The sequence below is a fragment of the Adiantum capillus-veneris genome, chromosome 12, assembly GCF_014529385.1.
Source record: "Adiantum capillus-veneris isolate H3 chromosome 12, ASM1452938v2, whole genome shotgun sequence".
Taxonomy (NCBI): Eukaryota; Viridiplantae; Streptophyta; class Polypodiopsida; order Polypodiales; family Pteridaceae; genus Adiantum; species Adiantum capillus-veneris.
In genome coordinates, this window is record NC_140942.1 from 104,569,457 (window position 1) to 104,586,495 (window position 17,039).

Genomic DNA, 17,039 nt, shown 5'->3' on the forward strand with positions numbered 1-17,039 from the left:
ACTTCTTAGTTTATCGATCTCTGGTTACTCCTACTTTACTTGGCGATCCAAACCCTAATTTGAGCCCTAGATCCTCTATGAGACCTTCATCACAAGGAATTCATCCCAACTTTGAATATAGGACTTTGTTGCCAAAGCTTCTTCCCGCACATGCTCTACCCAAAACCCTTCAAAATCACTCTCTGAGAGTCTCTCCCCTTTCGACTAAGGAGCTAGATTGTTGGGTCGCAACATCAAAGTGCATAGCAAGCCCTACTTTTAACACATTTGACGCAGCGAGCTAAATATTCCTGCCACGTCATGTTTTTTTGTTGGAGTGATGATCTTCAAATTTCGATGTGTGTGAGCTTTGAGCGACCCCATGCTAGATAGATAGTGAGTAACCCCCCCTCAACTATATCTCACATGGGCATGGGAGGAGATGGAACCTACGATGGGATGATTGAGTACTGTAGATCTTGGGCAAAGTAAACTCGGAAAATAAGTAGTACTTTGCCCAAGATCTACAGTACTCCTTGACTCCCCTCCCACCTCGGAGGATCGAACCCACAACGTGGAGAATGGGAGCCCGCGGCCCCCCCCCCCCCCCCCAAAAAAAAAAAGAGGAGTATTCAGTTCATAGTTCGAGTTCAGTTCATTTCGAAGGTAGATTTCGCGCCATGGAGTGTCTGCTCGCCGGTAATCAGATCAAGGCCTTCCATAGAGCCGTCACTTGCTTGGCTAGAATTGGTAACGAGCTTCTTATCGAAGCTCTTCCGGAAAAGGTCTCTTCTTTGTACCCCGAGAGAGAGAGAGAGAGGGAGAGAGGGAGGTCTTTTTTCTGTATAAGTTTGTTTGGCTGGTCCTGTGGGACATGGTAATGGGACTTTGACTAAGTGGTCAAGCATTAGCATCATCACCACACACACACACACACACACACACACACAGAGAGAGAGAGAGAGAGAGAGAGAGAGAGAGAGAGAGAGAGAGAGAGAGAGAGAGAGAGAGAGAGAGAGAGAGAGAGAGAGAGGTATTTAATGCTCGCAAATGGCCGAAAGACCTATCATATAGCAGCTTGTAACATACCTCTCAAAGAAGACGATGATGTCAACGACGGGTGCTGCTCATCTATGTCGACGACGACAACGACGTCGATGATGGTGACTGTGACGATGACGACTGTGGTGTCGTTGTCAAGTCCGGGACTGCGATGACGATGACGATGTCGAAGACGACGATGGTGTTGATGACGACGGCGTCAAGGTTGAAAACTGCAAACGCTGGGCTGATTCTTGAGAAAACACTGGGACGTGTGGGTGCCTGCCCTTCTGTGTCCTGCTTCTTCTGCTTCTACTGAGTGCCCAATGGGTTTCTTTTATAGATCTTTAGCAATTTGCCCTACCTACTTTCCCAACAAACTTACAAAAAGAATTCCAAAAGTCACTTTTAATAAAATGACTTATAAGAGGTGGTTCGCGCGGTAAAATGCTTGCATGATGAAATGACTGTTCTTGTGCAAGAGAGGGTATGCAAGTGTGACTGGCCTGGACATGCACGTCCTACTAGAGACTCACAAAGGTGCCAGGCTTAGTCCTAAGCTAAGACTCATGCTAGACTATGGCAGAAGCGTGTCCACGTGGCGCAAGTGAAGTGCGCACGTGACATCCCCCCCTGTTGAAAGTGAGGCACATCTGTCGAACTTCTTTCTGTACTTCTGATGCAGACTGCTGAATGCTTCTGATGCCGTGGATGCACAAACCAATGCAGATTCCTCCAGAACTGTGGGTGCTCTGGGTGCTGTGGGTACTGTTGGCGATGCAAACACCATGTAAGGGTCACTGTTAAGCCTTACTACGATTGCCGAATATCAGCCTGGGCTCTATACCAGATAGTGCTGACTCTGCTTGCTGTAGCAAGAGCTGTTCCCCGAACACTGACTATGGTGAAAACATTACCGGTGCTGATGGACTGAGGTGTGGTTCCGGAGTCCTTTCTAAAGGTTCAATGACGAGGGAAATGGATGCACGCTACATGCGAATGCGAATGTAGAAGAGGTTAGGGATCTTGTCTCCAACTCCTTCCATATCCGCGTACAAAGCTAGGAGATCTTGGTACTCAAGATCTGGGTTCTCGTGTATCCGATGGCGATCTTCTTTCAAAGACATGGCAATGAAGATGGAATTTGGTAAATCCATGGTCGGGACTCAAAGATTCTTCAAGGAAAATTTTTTTGGGAGAGGTTCCTTGGGTTCTTGGGCTCGATGGCTCTTCTAGGGTTCCTTGGGGTTCTTGGTTCTTGAGGTTGTTCTTTAGGTTCTTGATGGTTCTTCCCTTGAGTTCGCGAAGCCAAAGCACGCACAGAGCTCTAATACCAATGTCAGGTGCAACGAAAGAGAATAAGGATTTTGCTCGGATCTAGTACTCCGCAAACAAACACAAGGGACACTTTACTTCACTTGAAAGAATTGAACTGAACTGAACGAAAGAGATGACGAGAGAGAGAAAAGAGACGACACAAGGATGTCGGGTCCCAACCCTCAAGGGCCCCCTTGCTCTGTTGCCAGAGCAAGTAATTTCTTTATTCTTGCACAAATGCTACTACAATGATGCTGATGCTAATGGATACTGATGCTGGGGACTGGGTACTGATGTACTGAAGGGGTACTGAGGTACTGAGGTTCTATGTCGATGACGAGGTCAGGATGGGTCTGTGTTGATGATGATGATGTCGACGATGGGTACTACGGGTTCTATGTCGAAGACGAGGTACCAAGGGTCTTTGTTGACGACGGTACTATGTCGAAGATGGTAAAGCCGACGATGATTCTTTGTCGATGACGGTGAAGTCGACGACAGTTCTGTGTCGAAGACGATGATGTCAACGACGGGTGTTGCTCATCTATGTCGACGACGACGACGACGACGACGACGACGACGATGGTGACTGTGACGATGACGACTGTGGTGTCGTTGTCAAGTCTGGGACTGCGATGACGATGATGATGTCGAAGACGACGACGGTGTCGACGACGACGGCATCAAGGCTTAAAACTGCAAAAGCTGGGCTGATTCTTGAGAAAATGCTGGGACCTGTGGGTGCCTGCCTGCTCTGCTGCGGGTGCCTGCCCTTCTGTGTCTTGCTTCTTCTGCTTCTACTGAGTGCCCAATGGGTTTCTTTTATAGATCTGTAGCAATTTGCCTTACCTACTTTCCCAACAAACTTACAAAAAGAATTCCAAAAGTCACTTTTAATAAAATGACTTATAAAAGGTGGTTCGCGCGGTAAAATGCTTGCATGATGAAATGACTGTTCTTGTGCAAGAGAGGGTATGCAAGTGTGACTGGCCTGGACATGCACGTCCTACTAGAGGCTCACAAAGGTGCCAGGCTCAGTCCTAAGCTAAGACTCATGCTAGACTATGGCAGAAGCGTGTCCACGTGGCGCAAGTGAAATGCGCACGTGACACTTTTGGCTTTTTGAGGTGCTCCAGTCACCGCAATCTCAGTTTGTGATGTTCTTCACCTGGGTCAGATTTTGGACTTTGTGGGCCATCTTGCACCATAGGAACTCCTTAATGTTCCAAGGCACTTATGTTGACCCCTTTCCCTATTTCACATTATCTCTTTGTCAAGCTCTGCATTCGGCTTATGACACTTGTCACGTGACACATCCCAACCCTTTGTGTCCGTGGACAAGCTACACCACAGCAGGGTTCAGTCAGTTCAATCAAGTCTAGATTAGAAGTGATCTGGCACTTTTGTGAGTCTATTCGTAGACCGTGCATGCCCAGTCACTTAGCATAGATGCATATCCTCCGGTTGCACACAGCATGATCATCGGAATTCCCATCAAAATCCATTCGCATCAGTTAGGGGAATTTTCCAGTGCATTTAGCCTATTTTCCTATTTATTGGGATTTTCACTTATTATTTTTAAGTGACTTTCCAACAAAAGTAGGTAGGGCAATTTTGTTAAGTTTCTATATAAGCAAACCCAAGTTAGTACTAAATGGCAGAAGAGGCAGCAGGAGCACCTTGCTCAATAGGCAACTTCTCAGCAAGACCAACCCCGCGACTACTCTGGCGTTTTCTCCACAGAAGACCTAGCGTTTTTGCATCAGATCAGCCTTGGCGATTTGTGCACAGCAGATCAGCCCCGGCGTCATCACGACACAGCAGATCAGCCTAGCGTTTTTGCATTTGCAGAACCCCGGCGACAGAAGGACCAATTTCAGCCCCTTGCGTTTTTGGATTTCAGCAGCAAATTAAGACCGGCATTTTTCACCTAAAGTGTAGCAGATTCAGCCCGTAAAGACCATCAGTTTCCAGCCCTAAGAAACCTCATTTTTCAGCCAAGAAAACGCAGCCGAAACAGTCATTTTCAGCCACCGAAACAGTCCCGAAATTCAGCGATTAGAAGATCTCAGATTTCAGCCATCGTCGTCGTCGTCGTCATCGTTGTCGTCGTCGTCATCGTCACCGTCGTCGTCATCGGCATAGACCAAGTTGCATAGTCCATTGCATACGCATTGTACACTTTTGTGCAATCCAAGAATAGACCACTCTCGCCGACGAGAGTGGGGCCTTCAGAGGAGGGTTTTACAACCTCTCGGGTGTCGTATCTCTTCTCTCTCCTTCTCTCAGTCTCATTCACTTGCACGCACAAGATCCACTCACTTTGTTCGTGATCACCACACTCTCCATAAGAGGGAAAGCTCTCTCTTTCCCTAAAGAACTAAAAGGAACCTTGAGCAATAAAGATCACTAATCTTGAGAAAATACAACATTCATTCCGCTGCACCTAACATTGGTATCAGAGCTTTGGAAGTGTTTTGCATTACTCAAGGAAAGAACCACAAGAACCACAAGATTTTTTTTTGCTTGTTGCGATCGCACGAACCCAAGTTTACTTGGGCGTGGCGATTCCTAATCGTGTTTTGTTGAAGAGTGACAGGAATCCCAAGAAAGAAGGGCTTGTCCAGCCTCCCCTTGTGTCTCTTTTCACTCATTGAGAGCGGACTGTGCACTTAGCGGCCGGCCAATCGACGTGAGGTGGGAAAAAGCAACCTTGGTGTGAGCGCAAGGCCGCCAAGGGGTGCGCCCGCAGAAAAGGGTAGAACACGGGTGAAGAGAAGATCCTTCTCTAACGCGATTTGCAAACGAAAGGAAACCTCAAGAACCCCAAGAACCCAAGACTCAATAACTCAAGAACCTCAAGAACCTCAAGAACCCTAGATTCTCACGAATCAAGGACCTCAAGAACCCAAGACCCCCAAGAACCCAAGTTCCTCGTGAACTCAAGAACCCCCAAGAACCCAAAAGAACCACGATTGCAGAATGATCATCACTCGAAGCGGAATGGATACTTCGCTTGGAGGTGATGAGCATGAGAGGCGAAGAAGAATTTTCCCCACCAGGAGGTTTTTCCGACCCTCCCCCTTTTCCATCTACTACAAAGATTGCACTAACTCCTATGGAGGAGTTGGACCAAGCAAGAGAAGCAGACAGAAAGGCCTACGAAGAAGAAATGGCAGCCATAGAGCGTCAGTTCGACTTGGAAGAGAGAGAAAGTCAAGCAAGATTTGATCGCGAGACCAAAGCAAGAATGCAAGAGATGTTGCGACTCTTTTCTCGACTACAAACACAGATGCAACAAATTCGGGAAAAGAAGACTCTCTCAGTCTCTTCTTCTCCAAAGCATGACACACAGGATTTGCATGATTGTGTGAAGCATGATGATGATTTGAAGCACAATGATAAGCATGATGATTTGGATGCCAATGCTTTGCATAATGATTTGGATGACAATGACAAGCACGATGAATTGCATGATCAAGATGTGATTTCTCACAAGCATGATGAGTTGCATGAAGATGATGTGATTGTTCACAAGGATGATGTGTTAGTGGATGCTTTTTCTAGCGAAGCTAACCTCGTTGTAGATTCGATCAATCACGAAGATCCGATCTTGGCTTTCGAGTCGAGGTCCAAAGAACCCCCACAGGACCATTCGGTCATTCAGGACGAACCGATCTTGGTTCTCCAGCCTTGGTCCAAAGAGCCCTCACAGGAAGTACTATGTGTTCGCACGATTGATACGCACGCATTGTTCGAGTGTTTCATTCGTGAAGGTTCCCTGTATTTAAGTCAACATCGTTATGTGATCCCTTTTCCTAGGCATGACATATTGCATGTTGAGCACGTTTCTCTCATGGATGAGCACGAATGTATGCGGATTGTTCAGGAAAAGCTGCAAAGTTTGTATGTCAGGAAGTCACATTCCATGTCTCTTCCTTGGCATGACACAGTTTCCGAGGGAGCACATGATAGTATGAGCACGAAGCATGGGCATTTCCATTGTGAATTGCCACAGTTGATTGATTTCGATCAAACAGAAAAGATTCGATCTCATGGTTTGCATGTGTTTGATGAACGGGTTGCCACTCCGTCTCTATGTTCATCGCCATTGCATACACAGTCTTTAGAGAAGACAATATTTTTTTCCTTCACTTTACATGGAATGGGTATGTTCATGGTTTTGTGTTGGAGATGGTTTCAGGAATTTTCAGCCATGGAGATTCTTGAAGACGAAAGAAGCAGGACTCTAGACGAAGTTGAAGCAAGAAAGGAGATTCAGAAGACTTTGTGTCGCTTTCGGCGCGGCCCAAAGAAGCAAGCGTTGCAAACATTTATGAAGTTCAAGTACCGCACGACCCACACATCAGAGTGGGCCGACGAAGAGTCCCTTCCAGGATTCCGGATGCTGTTGGCGATCTCCCTCAATGCCATACAGTTCGGTACCAGTACCTCACTTTGAAAAGGAGGGGATGTCACGTGACACATCCCAACCCTATGTGTCCGTGGACAAGCTACACCACAGCAGGGTTCAGTCAGTTCAGTCAAGTCTAGATTAGAAGTGATCTGGCACTTTTGTGAGTCTATTCGTAGACCGTGCATGCCCAGTCACTTAGCATAGATGCATATCCTCCGGTTGCACACAACATGATCATCGGAATTCCCATCAAAATCCATTCGCATCAGTTAGGGGAATTTTCCAGTGCATTTAGCCTATTTTCCTATTTATTGGGATTTTCACTTATTATTTTTAGGTGACTTCCCAACAAAAGTAGGTAGTGCAATTTTGCTAAGTTTCTATATAAGCAAACCCAAGTTAGCACTAAATGGCAGAAGAGGTAGCAGGAGCACCTTACTCAACAGGCAACTTCTCAGCAAGACCAACCCCGCGACTACTCTGGCGTTTTCTCCACAGAAGGCGTTTTTGCATCAGATCAGCCTTGGCGATTTGTGCACAGCAGACCGGCCCCGGCGTCATCACGACACAACAGATCAGCCTAGCGTTTTTGCATTTGCAGAACCCCGGCGACAGAAGGACCAATTTCAGCCCCTGGCGTTTTTGGATTTCAGCAACAAATTAAGACCGGCATTTTTCACCTAAAGTGTAGCAGATTCAGCCCGTAAAGACCATCAGTTTTCAGCCCTAAGAAACCTCATTTTTCAGCCAAGAAAATGCAGCCAAAACAGTCATTTTCAGCCACCGAAACAGTCCCGAAATTCAGCGATTAGAATATCTCAGATTTCAGCCATCGTCGTCGTCGTCGTCATCGTCATCATCGTCGTCGTCGTCGTCGTCGTCATCGTCACCGTCGTCGTCATCGGCATAGACCAAGTTGCATAGTCCATTGCATACGCATTGTACACTTTTGTGCAATCCAAGAATAGACCACTCTCGCCGACGAGAGTGGGGCCTTCGGAGGAGGGTTTTACAACCTCTCGGGTGTCGTATCTCTTCTCTCTCCTTCTCTCAGTCTCATTCACTTGCACGCACAAGATCCACTCACTTTGTTCGTGATCACCACACTCTCCATAAGACGGAAAGCTCTCTCTTTCCCTAAAGAACTAAAAGGAACCTTGAGCAATAAAGATCACTAATCTTGAGAAAATACAACATTCATTCCGCTGCACCTAACAACACTGGAGACATCACTCTTGATACCTATAGGATTTACTTTGACTGTTTCTAGCCTTCTGAGCCTCATAAGGCTCTGCTTTTTGTATCCCTTTCTTTCTGTGGGTTTTCCTCGCTTTGAGGTTTCCCACCTGTAAATTCTATCAAACAAGACACACACACACACACACACACACACACACACACACACACACACACACACATCAACATTGACATCCCCCCCCCCGGGAACGGGTTGTGCCAACCTGGTCCATAAACCGGGTCTAATTGACTTTTTAAAGGGCCAATGGTACATAGTGTACAACATGTTTTAGGTACGTACAGAACGTACTACCGTAGTGAACCACCTTTCAGGTACGTAATAGGTACATACCATTTGTTAAAAACCCATGTTTTAATGAAAAACCCATAGACTCAAATAAATTTACATTACAATGCTGAAAATGAACATATTGATAATTGGATATAAAACTTTGAGGCCTCAAGCCTCAATGATAAATCATAAAACCAAGTTCAACGACAAGCATACTGTCTATGTCGTCAGCTAGAAGCCGGCACTGTATATGCCATACAAACTGAAACAAAAAAATGAAACACAGGTACAAACTCAACTACAAGCATAATGTCTGTGGCATCAGCCACAAGCTGACATTGTATATGCCATACAAACTTAATCAAAATAATGAAACACAATCAAACTTCAAAGTCTGCTGCTCTCTAAAGCATGCACATAGGCTATTAGGCGGCATGCCTAGAGCCTCAAAAGTCTGTGTCAGATGTTGAAGATGAATCGTTTGAAGAGAGCATGTCCCCGTCATCATGGACATTGCCCTCTTCATCAAACTCTGGCTCAACAACAGTGGCATCTGGAACAAGCACCTCTGCATCGCTAGCCTTCTCAGAGAAATCAGCAATCTCGCTGTGAGCTGGACAACTTCATTTGCTCGTGTGCGAGCAAATACGAAGCTTCCCCCTGCGAATACTCTCTTGTCTCAGAGTGTTTGGATTTGGAAGCGTGGGGCGTAGAGGAATGCTGAGAGCTCGTGCACATGATCTAGTCACACGACGATCCACACTCTCAAGCTCTCTATGCAGCTCTCTGAGAATCACCTCCTGCTCGTCTCTAATCTGTCTTCCACCTCCTCTCGAGCAGGATTATCTACCATCTTGAGCTGTGTCACATCCACTTGTTGAAGAGTAAAATAAACGGTAGTGAACAAAAAGTTATAATATGTGTTTATGCCAGCAGCCATACGCCAAATCATTTACCGGTTTGGATTGCCCCAAAGATTGGTAACTCCGCACGAGCCTCATGTTAGCTCTACAAAACACCAACTTCTCCGACTAAGAAGTGCTAAGGCGATTTCGAATCTTCATGTGAATGAGAGAGTAAGAGCTCCAATTGCGCTCACATGCTCCAGCCGAGCAATTTTGGGCACGGAATTAAGTAAGTGGAATTTATGGTCGCCTTATAATATAAAGATGAAAAAGTAAAATGGATTCCTACTTGAGAAAGAACACGAAGAGCAAGGCATGAGAGGTTAGGAAGACCAACCCTCCCATAAGAGTGCCACCACGTCAACGGAAACTTTGTGGCTTCCTTCCTTGAGGCTACTGCCCTCGTAAAAGGAGTGCCGATGCCGTTCATGTAGTTGGTCGACTTTCTGTCTATCTGAAGTTGATCATCCTCTGAAAACATGAGCCCAACATACTCAGATTGTTTTGTGCTGAGAAAGGTATCACACCATAGCTTTGGCGACTTGTAGAGAAGATGAAGCATGGCGGCCATCGCATGGATGGGACGGCTCATGAAAGTTCATCGTCTCTCCACACTCCAATATATCGAATCGGCTGAAAATTGAGTTGAGCATAATAATTAGAGTCCATAGTTTATTATCTACACTCATACAACCATGATCATTGATAGATAGTTGGCAATCTTTTAAGAAAATTTTTGGCCCGAAGTTACATGCCTTCAAACATTTTCCTTCGAAGTGCAGCTTCTGGTAGAGTGGGGTATCCTGAAATGCTTGCCACTGAAACCCTAGTAGATTACGACTTGATTTTTTTTCATATCTCTCAGTAGGTCTCTTCTCAAACCGATAACCTTGGAGGCCCAATGTGATTGCTATGTCATTGGACTATCATCACTACTACAAGAACACCGTCTGTTGAGGCTTGTTTCAACTATTCAAGAGCTTATGGACCATGTTGCAGTCGGCTACAATATGATGAAAGAAAATCTATCCCTAATTTTTTTGCAGGATTCTAGGCGGAAGGCTTGTCAACTTTTGATCTCGACTGATGTTGAGAATTCTTTTTCAGTTTGATTTAGGAGTCTTGTAAATTTGTTTGAGAACTTGTTTGGTGATCTTGTTTGAAATGGATGGTATTTGTTTTGAATCTGTCTTGATGCCGATTTGAATTGTTTGATTCTGCTTTTAATACTCGTTTCAATGCTTGGTGATTTACTTAAGGGTGGAGTAGTAAGAAATGTTGTTTTGGTATTGCTTGAACCTCCGAACGATGCAGACGAGATGTCCGGGGAGCGTTTCGTTGTATTCTGGAAAACCTCGGAACGACGCAGACGGAATGTCTGGGGAGCGTTTCGTTGTATGCGTGAAAACCTCAGAATGATGCAGACGAGATGTCTAGGGAGCGTTTTATTGTATGCTAGAAAATCTCCAAACGACGCAGATGGGATGTCTAGGGAGCGTTTGGTTGTATGCTTGAACCTCCAAGCAATGCAAGCTACGGTCTGGGGAGCGTTTGGTTGTATCAGTCCTCTGAACTCATGGCCCGGACCTTTTTGTGTCATGTAACATGCATATGTGAGCATTTGTGTTGCATTGTGATGTGCCAACAAGTGAATATTGCTAATGCATCAAGACACCTGTTGGAGATCAGCACGGTCTAGGTGTGATGGCTAATTTTACTACGCCGGAATATTAAGAGCTCCAATCTTGAATGAGACTCCTTATTGGATGAGATTTTTTTGGGAAGCCAACGACCCAGGATATCAAGAGCTCCAATCTAGATTGAGAAAACTGATTGCCCCTCGGATTGTTCCTCGGAATGATCCTTGTAAATTTTTGAGCTAACTTGAGTTGTTTTGTAGATCTGCTATAATTGCGGACGATTTTTTTTTGTCTTTCAAGAAGGGGGCATGGCACAAACTGCTGACATGTCAAGCCACTAAAGAACGGAGCCAACCTATAGATCTTGACCGAGAGGCCTAAAACCTAGAAGTAGTAGAAGCAACAAAAGCAGCAAAAGAAGTTTTACCAACCTGCAAAGTCTTGCCGAGTGGCCTATTTTTAAAAGAGGTTCCCACCAACTTATGGGACCTCTTTCGATGGGGCCCAAGTGACCTAAAGATATTAAATAAAGCAGATCCACCCTCAGAAGATTGTGCGTTAGCATGATGACGTGGCAGCTATACGGACATCCGCGTTTTGCGTTGGCACTGCCACGCGGCTAACAATACGGATTTTTGCGTTTTACGTTGATGATGTGACAGTTGTACGGATTTCCGTGAAATGCACTGATAGCTTTTAGCATCAGCTTTTGGAAACAGGTGCTTTTAGTACTTGAAGCTTTTCATGTAATTGGTTTTCATGGCCAAGGGCCTTTAAAATATGAGCTAAGGGCTCATTCTCTGGCATGTTTCCGGGTGAAGGTGCAGTGCGTGGAGTACCGGCGTTGTATTGAGTTCAAGCAATATAAAGAAATACCGGAAGGGGCGCCAAGGTTTGGGGCCAGTACTCTCTCTCGGGGTGGAACTCCGCCACTCCCCATCTCGTGTGTCGTGCACTCTCTATCTCTTTCAGTCCAGTTGTTATTTGAAGTGCTTAAAGTTGTTCGGTCTGTTCTTTTCCGTTGGCACGTGTTGCCTCGTCCATGTGACATTGCAGATTCACCAACCTCAGATTTTCCACCCGATTGGTGTGAAGCCGGTACTACACGACGATCTTAGCGACTTTGTGTTGCTGACGTGGATGTCACTTTATTACTGAAATAAACCCCCACTGCCACACTGCATTGGGGATGGGGTGTTCCAAATAAGCAAAATTCGATTTGTAACGTTTGGAAAGACTATGGCAAGTAAGAGACTGAGACATGGAACATGTCCACTGCGGTGCATATTGGCTCACTAGATAGTTCCAGAATGTATTTTTGTGTTCTGGGGGTTTTTCGGCATTGAACATTCCCTTTTTGCTATGGCTTTTGTTTAGCTTCTTGCTTTGTTTCTGTCTTTGTTTCTTCTGAAGAGCCTCCGTAATTGTATTCTTCCTCCGTAATTGTATTCATGCGATGTGCTCTTTGAGCAAGGTCAATCCTGTAGTACTACTCTCCATGTTAGTGGTGCGTACTACTAGCAATGCCGCCACAAGATTTGTCGAAGGCACATGGCCAAGCTTAAAGTAATCCTACAGCTTGCTCCTTTTGCAGTATGTGTGCACAGATGTTCTGCCAAAGCAAGAAGGATTGACAGGCAACCGCTTGAAAAGAATCAATCGGATATAGAGCTTTATATTTACAGATTGATGCATACGCATTCAGTCCTCATTAATTCATCTTCATGAACAGTCAAGAGTGTAAATGTACCATCTTTATTTTAGGGCAGTTTTTGAATCATTTTTATGGGATTGTTGTATGAACAGCTCATTTTGCGGACACTGAATTCGTCACGCTCAGCTTATTTGGCAATATCTTTCAAGGCTCAGTTTTTCGACACATATCGATTACTTGTTCCTGTTGCGCAATGTGGTGTGCTTTTGAAGGTGCGTCTCAGAAACGCTTGTTTGTATATGAATGTTCAAAGTTGAGTTCTGAAAAGAATCTCAACTGCATCAAGGGTGTGCGGTTTAAATCTAGAAGGATCACTTTTGAGAACTATTTGGAGAGATGGCTACTTAAATTGTGCACACCACGTATCAAAATGGAAGTTCTGTTATAAAAGGGCCAGTCTTAATTTCTGTGCCCTACTTCAAGGCAGTTTGCACAGTTTTCAGATTGCCACCAACTAGCATGGAGCGAATAGCCATCATTTTACCGGACCTTGCGGCCACAAAATTGCAATGGACTTTGGAATGCTTGCATGGTAAGATTTAGTTACTTCTGTACTGTGACGGGCAAGACACCGTAGTCTCAGTGGATGTGAGTTCGTTTTGCTGCAGGGATTAGAAAAAGTTACTGGATCACATGTGCCAATGACCCTGATATGCAGCATGTTGTCTTGGACCGTGAAACCTTTCCAAGCCGTCTTGTTGTCAAGCCTTGTGACCTCACTCGACTTCTTGGCAATTTCCAATCTTCACTTCAAGAGATCACCATCATTGCCACAGAAGCTTCACCGATGTCTTCTGTGGGCTCAAAGACTTCTTCAGATGGAAAGGCAGTAGAGTTAAGGAGCTATATTGACCCTATAAAAGGTCTTTTTTTGCAAGTTACCTGCTGCCTGATGCTGTTTTAGTTAGCTTCTGGGACCTGAAGGAACATAGTTGTCTGGTCAGCAGCAGAGAATAATGATGGAGCTTTGCACACACAGCTTTGGATTGATCCATCAGAGGAGCTGCAAGAGTATGTGCACCAAGGTGCTGCAGTTGATGTTACGTTCAGTCTTAAGGAGCTTAAGGTTCAGGACACTGATGCCTTGCTATGAGCTTTTGTATCTGGCAACTAGCTTTTTGTTTCCAACTTCTTCTTGTGTAACTTTCAGGCTTTTCTCAGTTTTTGTGAAGGTTCTGAAGCAGACATGCATGTGTTTTTTGAGAAGGCTGGCAAGTAAGCAACTTTATCTAGCTATTCAAGTTAGAACTTTCTGATTGCATGTGTGTATTGTATTTGATCCACACGCCGTGGTGTCGCTGCCAGACCAATTCTTCTTGCACCAAGGTTTGGCTTGGATGACTCGGGTCAGGTGGACTTTGATGCAACCCTTGTATTGGCAACAATGCTTGGCTCCCAGCTGAGAGAAGCAGACAATGAAGGTGCGGAGCTGCAAGCTGGAGCTAATCCAACACCACCTTCACAATTGAGAAGGTCAACTGCTCAGGCTGCTGCAGGGCCTCAAACCTCGGCTCAAAGGATGCAGAGAATGTCAGCTTCTGCACAAAAATCTGCTGGTGAACACTCAGACCACACCAAAATTTGGTCTGAGGTATCTGGTAAGCAGCTAACTTCATTTAATTCTATGCCTTGTAGTGCATTAGTGAGATGAAGCATATCCACAAACAGAGTAAGCTGCTCCTGTATAGGTCGCCTTCTGTGCCACAAATGTTTTGGTTCCTTCAGCTAGTACAACCTTTTTAGGATGCTTTGAGTACCGCAATGATCCTGCTCTTCGTTTATGTACGGTAAATATTGTGATGGTGATTGAAAAGTTCAAACAAAGCACAATGTTATGCAGTTATGCCGCATGATTAGAAATTCCGATGTTTTAAAGACTTTTGTGTGGTGTTGGCTTTTGATGTAAGGAGGTAATTTTCTGTCATAAATAGCAGGACTTAGCCATTTGATAATATTATTAATAGAGGCCGGCCTTCTCGTCCTGCTGATTGTTTTGGGGTAGATTCAAGAGCAGTCTGCTAATCAATCCTATACCAATGCATATGTGACCCTTCCACAGAAAGTGAAACTTTGAACTTTGTTCCAGAGTAGGTACATGCGACACTGTTGAGTAAGTCTAATAAAATGCACCATTAAATGTTTTCCTGTTATCCCTTCAGGAAGTGCCACAAAGAGTTGGGATAATAGAGATGTGGCTAGGGAGCCTGCCTACATGCAAGACAGCAATGATGCAAGTGAAGAGATACTTGTTGGCTTACAACGCCAGCAATTGGAGCAGCCAAAGGATAATGATGTGGCCAATCGCACTCCTTTGTATCCTGACAATGTGCTTGTAATCAGCTTGTTTGCTAGGGCCTATTTCATTGAAACACCTGAAGCATGTAGTTTTGTGACTGGTAGGAGGTAGGCTCTTAATGACATTTTTCTGTGTGATTTCTTGATTTGTCAGTAGGTCACCGCCACTTTCATTAAGTGTAATGAGAATGGATCCTCATGGCTCACCTCGGCAAACTGGGAGTGACAATGCGTTAGGTTGGTAAGGTTGATGGTTATGGTCTCCATAGAGTTGTCTGGCTGCTCATTTTCCTCTACTTTCTCATGCAACAGGTGAGCCAGAACAAATCATGTATCATGATAAGAACATTACCCTAAACAGAAATCCAGGCAACTGGCTGAGTGCAAATACTGACCATGACGACGATGACGATGAAGATGGTGATGACCTATGTGTTCAATCAACTCCACCACAAAGAAGAGGCATCTTCTAGGAGGCTTTGCAGGGCATTGAAAGGGGAGTCTGCTGCTGACATCTCATACTCAAACTGAAAAAGACCTACATTAATGGAGGGCCAAAAAAAGGCTTCTTTTGAGGTAGTACACCTTAAAGAAGTGGGATAACGTTTCTTACCGATTTAAGTTAGCAAATGGCATAACATGATTGGCATATAAATGGCACATACTCCTGAATTGTAAAAGTAAGCAAACTGTTTGATGACAGGTGTTGTGTTGAAAACTTGGGCTTTGAGCTCTTGAGCCATATAGTGCCAAAAAAGACATGAAATGTGAAGTGTGTGCACTTATTCCATTTCTTGTACATTCTCTTTTGTTTGCAGCTGCTAGAAGCTGAGGTTCTTGGCATACATAAGGTGTTAGTAATGCATGGAACTCTTGGGAGCAATTTTGGACCGTTGGATAAAGAGATTGATCGCTATAAGGCTCGACTTGTTGCAAAGGGTTATGCATAGCAAAAAGGCATAGATTATGAAGAGACTTTTCGATTAGTGCCACATGGCAAGTTAATGATGGCGATTTTTTTTTCATTTTTCTCTATAGAGTTTCTTTCTTTTTGCCATACTCACAATTGTCAGTGGAGAGAGCATAGAGAGTTTCTAAAATGTACCGGTGTAAGAAATGCAATGAATACAAAAATATCAGCACACATAATCTTCATAGGGTGAAGACACCACAAGAGAACAATTCACACATTTACTTGTTGCACCTCAGACAAAGACTTCACCTTTGAACCCTACTTCTGGCGACGAGAATTACACACATGTTTAGGAGTGTCCCAGATTCACCTTACATATGTGAATAGGCACACCGTCTCGTATAAAAGCTAAAACCTTCTATGAAACCCCCTTGAAGATTTCTTTGGCCTAATTGAAGCATTGATGAGACCCTTTCAATGCTAAATTGATACCACAAAATATCCACAATGTAGAAAAATTGGCCTTCTCGATGTTGCTAATTTTATGGACTCAAGTTTTATCTTTGCTTGAGATGGTGTGCTTGGCAGATAAGATGAAAGCCTTGTTCTACCCCAATTTCGGATGACTCCTCTTTCTTGATTTGTCCATCACAGTTTCTCATAATAAATCCTTAGAGAAGGTATTGCAAAAAACACATTGTGTTGGTAGCACAGATCATACTCCATGGTTTTGGCTAGTATGAGATCATAAAGATGTGTCATACTAGTTCTAAATTATGTGTTAACATTGTTTGATATTGGTGAGATGGCTTCGACAATTGACTATATCAGTTTGAAACTATGGCTAACATTTTTGGATATTGACAAAATGGCTCGGGCAATTGAATGTGCATTATAAATTATGTGCTAACATTGTTTGGTATTGACAAAATGGCTTCGACAATTGACTATTTTAGTTTGAGACTATGGCTAACATTTTTGGATATTGACTATGCATTATAAAATCAATATTGTAGAGTGCTATGTAGGGATCCTAAATAAGTTAACACTAGTTTAATGACACTTAGGTGCCGACTTTTACGATTTGAGTGAATTCCCATGTGCATCTAAAATGGAATTACCAAAATTCTTTGGGAGTTCTTTATACACCAATGGAGGCATTTGTAGAAATGTCTCCTCTGACTTTTGAGATGTCCATGCTAAAGAACTAAGAAATGTCATTGTTATCAAATTGCAAACAGAGAAGATTGTATGCAGAAGTTGCTATTTTGCATCTATTTATAAATCCTT

General features: G+C 44.2%; 1 protein-coding gene across 5 annotated transcripts; it reads left to right on the forward strand.

Moving 5' to 3' along the window:
* The first annotated feature begins 606 nt into the window (after nucleotides 1-606).
* Nucleotides 607-15,639, forward strand: RAD9 (cell cycle checkpoint control protein family). Of its 5 annotated transcripts, none has more exons than XM_086525511.1 (10): nucleotides 607-764; nucleotides 12,634-12,753; nucleotides 12,965-13,073; nucleotides 13,150-13,404; nucleotides 13,486-13,607; nucleotides 13,692-13,756; nucleotides 13,847-14,139; nucleotides 14,701-14,854; nucleotides 14,994-15,073; nucleotides 15,149-15,639. In XM_086525511.1, the coding sequence occupies exons 1-10, from the start codon at nucleotides 660-662 to the stop codon at nucleotides 15,307-15,309; spliced, it is 1,464 nt and encodes a 487-aa protein (XP_086381637.1). In that variant the 5' UTR covers nucleotides 607-659; the 3' UTR covers nucleotides 15,310-15,639. The 5 variants fall into 5 exon arrangements, with proteins under 5 accessions (XP_086381637.1, XP_086381638.1, XP_086381639.1 ...); XM_086525512.1 differs by having other exon boundaries at nucleotides 13,489-13,607; XM_086525513.1 differs by having other exon boundaries at nucleotides 626-764; nucleotides 12,969-13,073.
* Nucleotides 15,640-17,039: the final 1,400 nt, after the last annotated feature.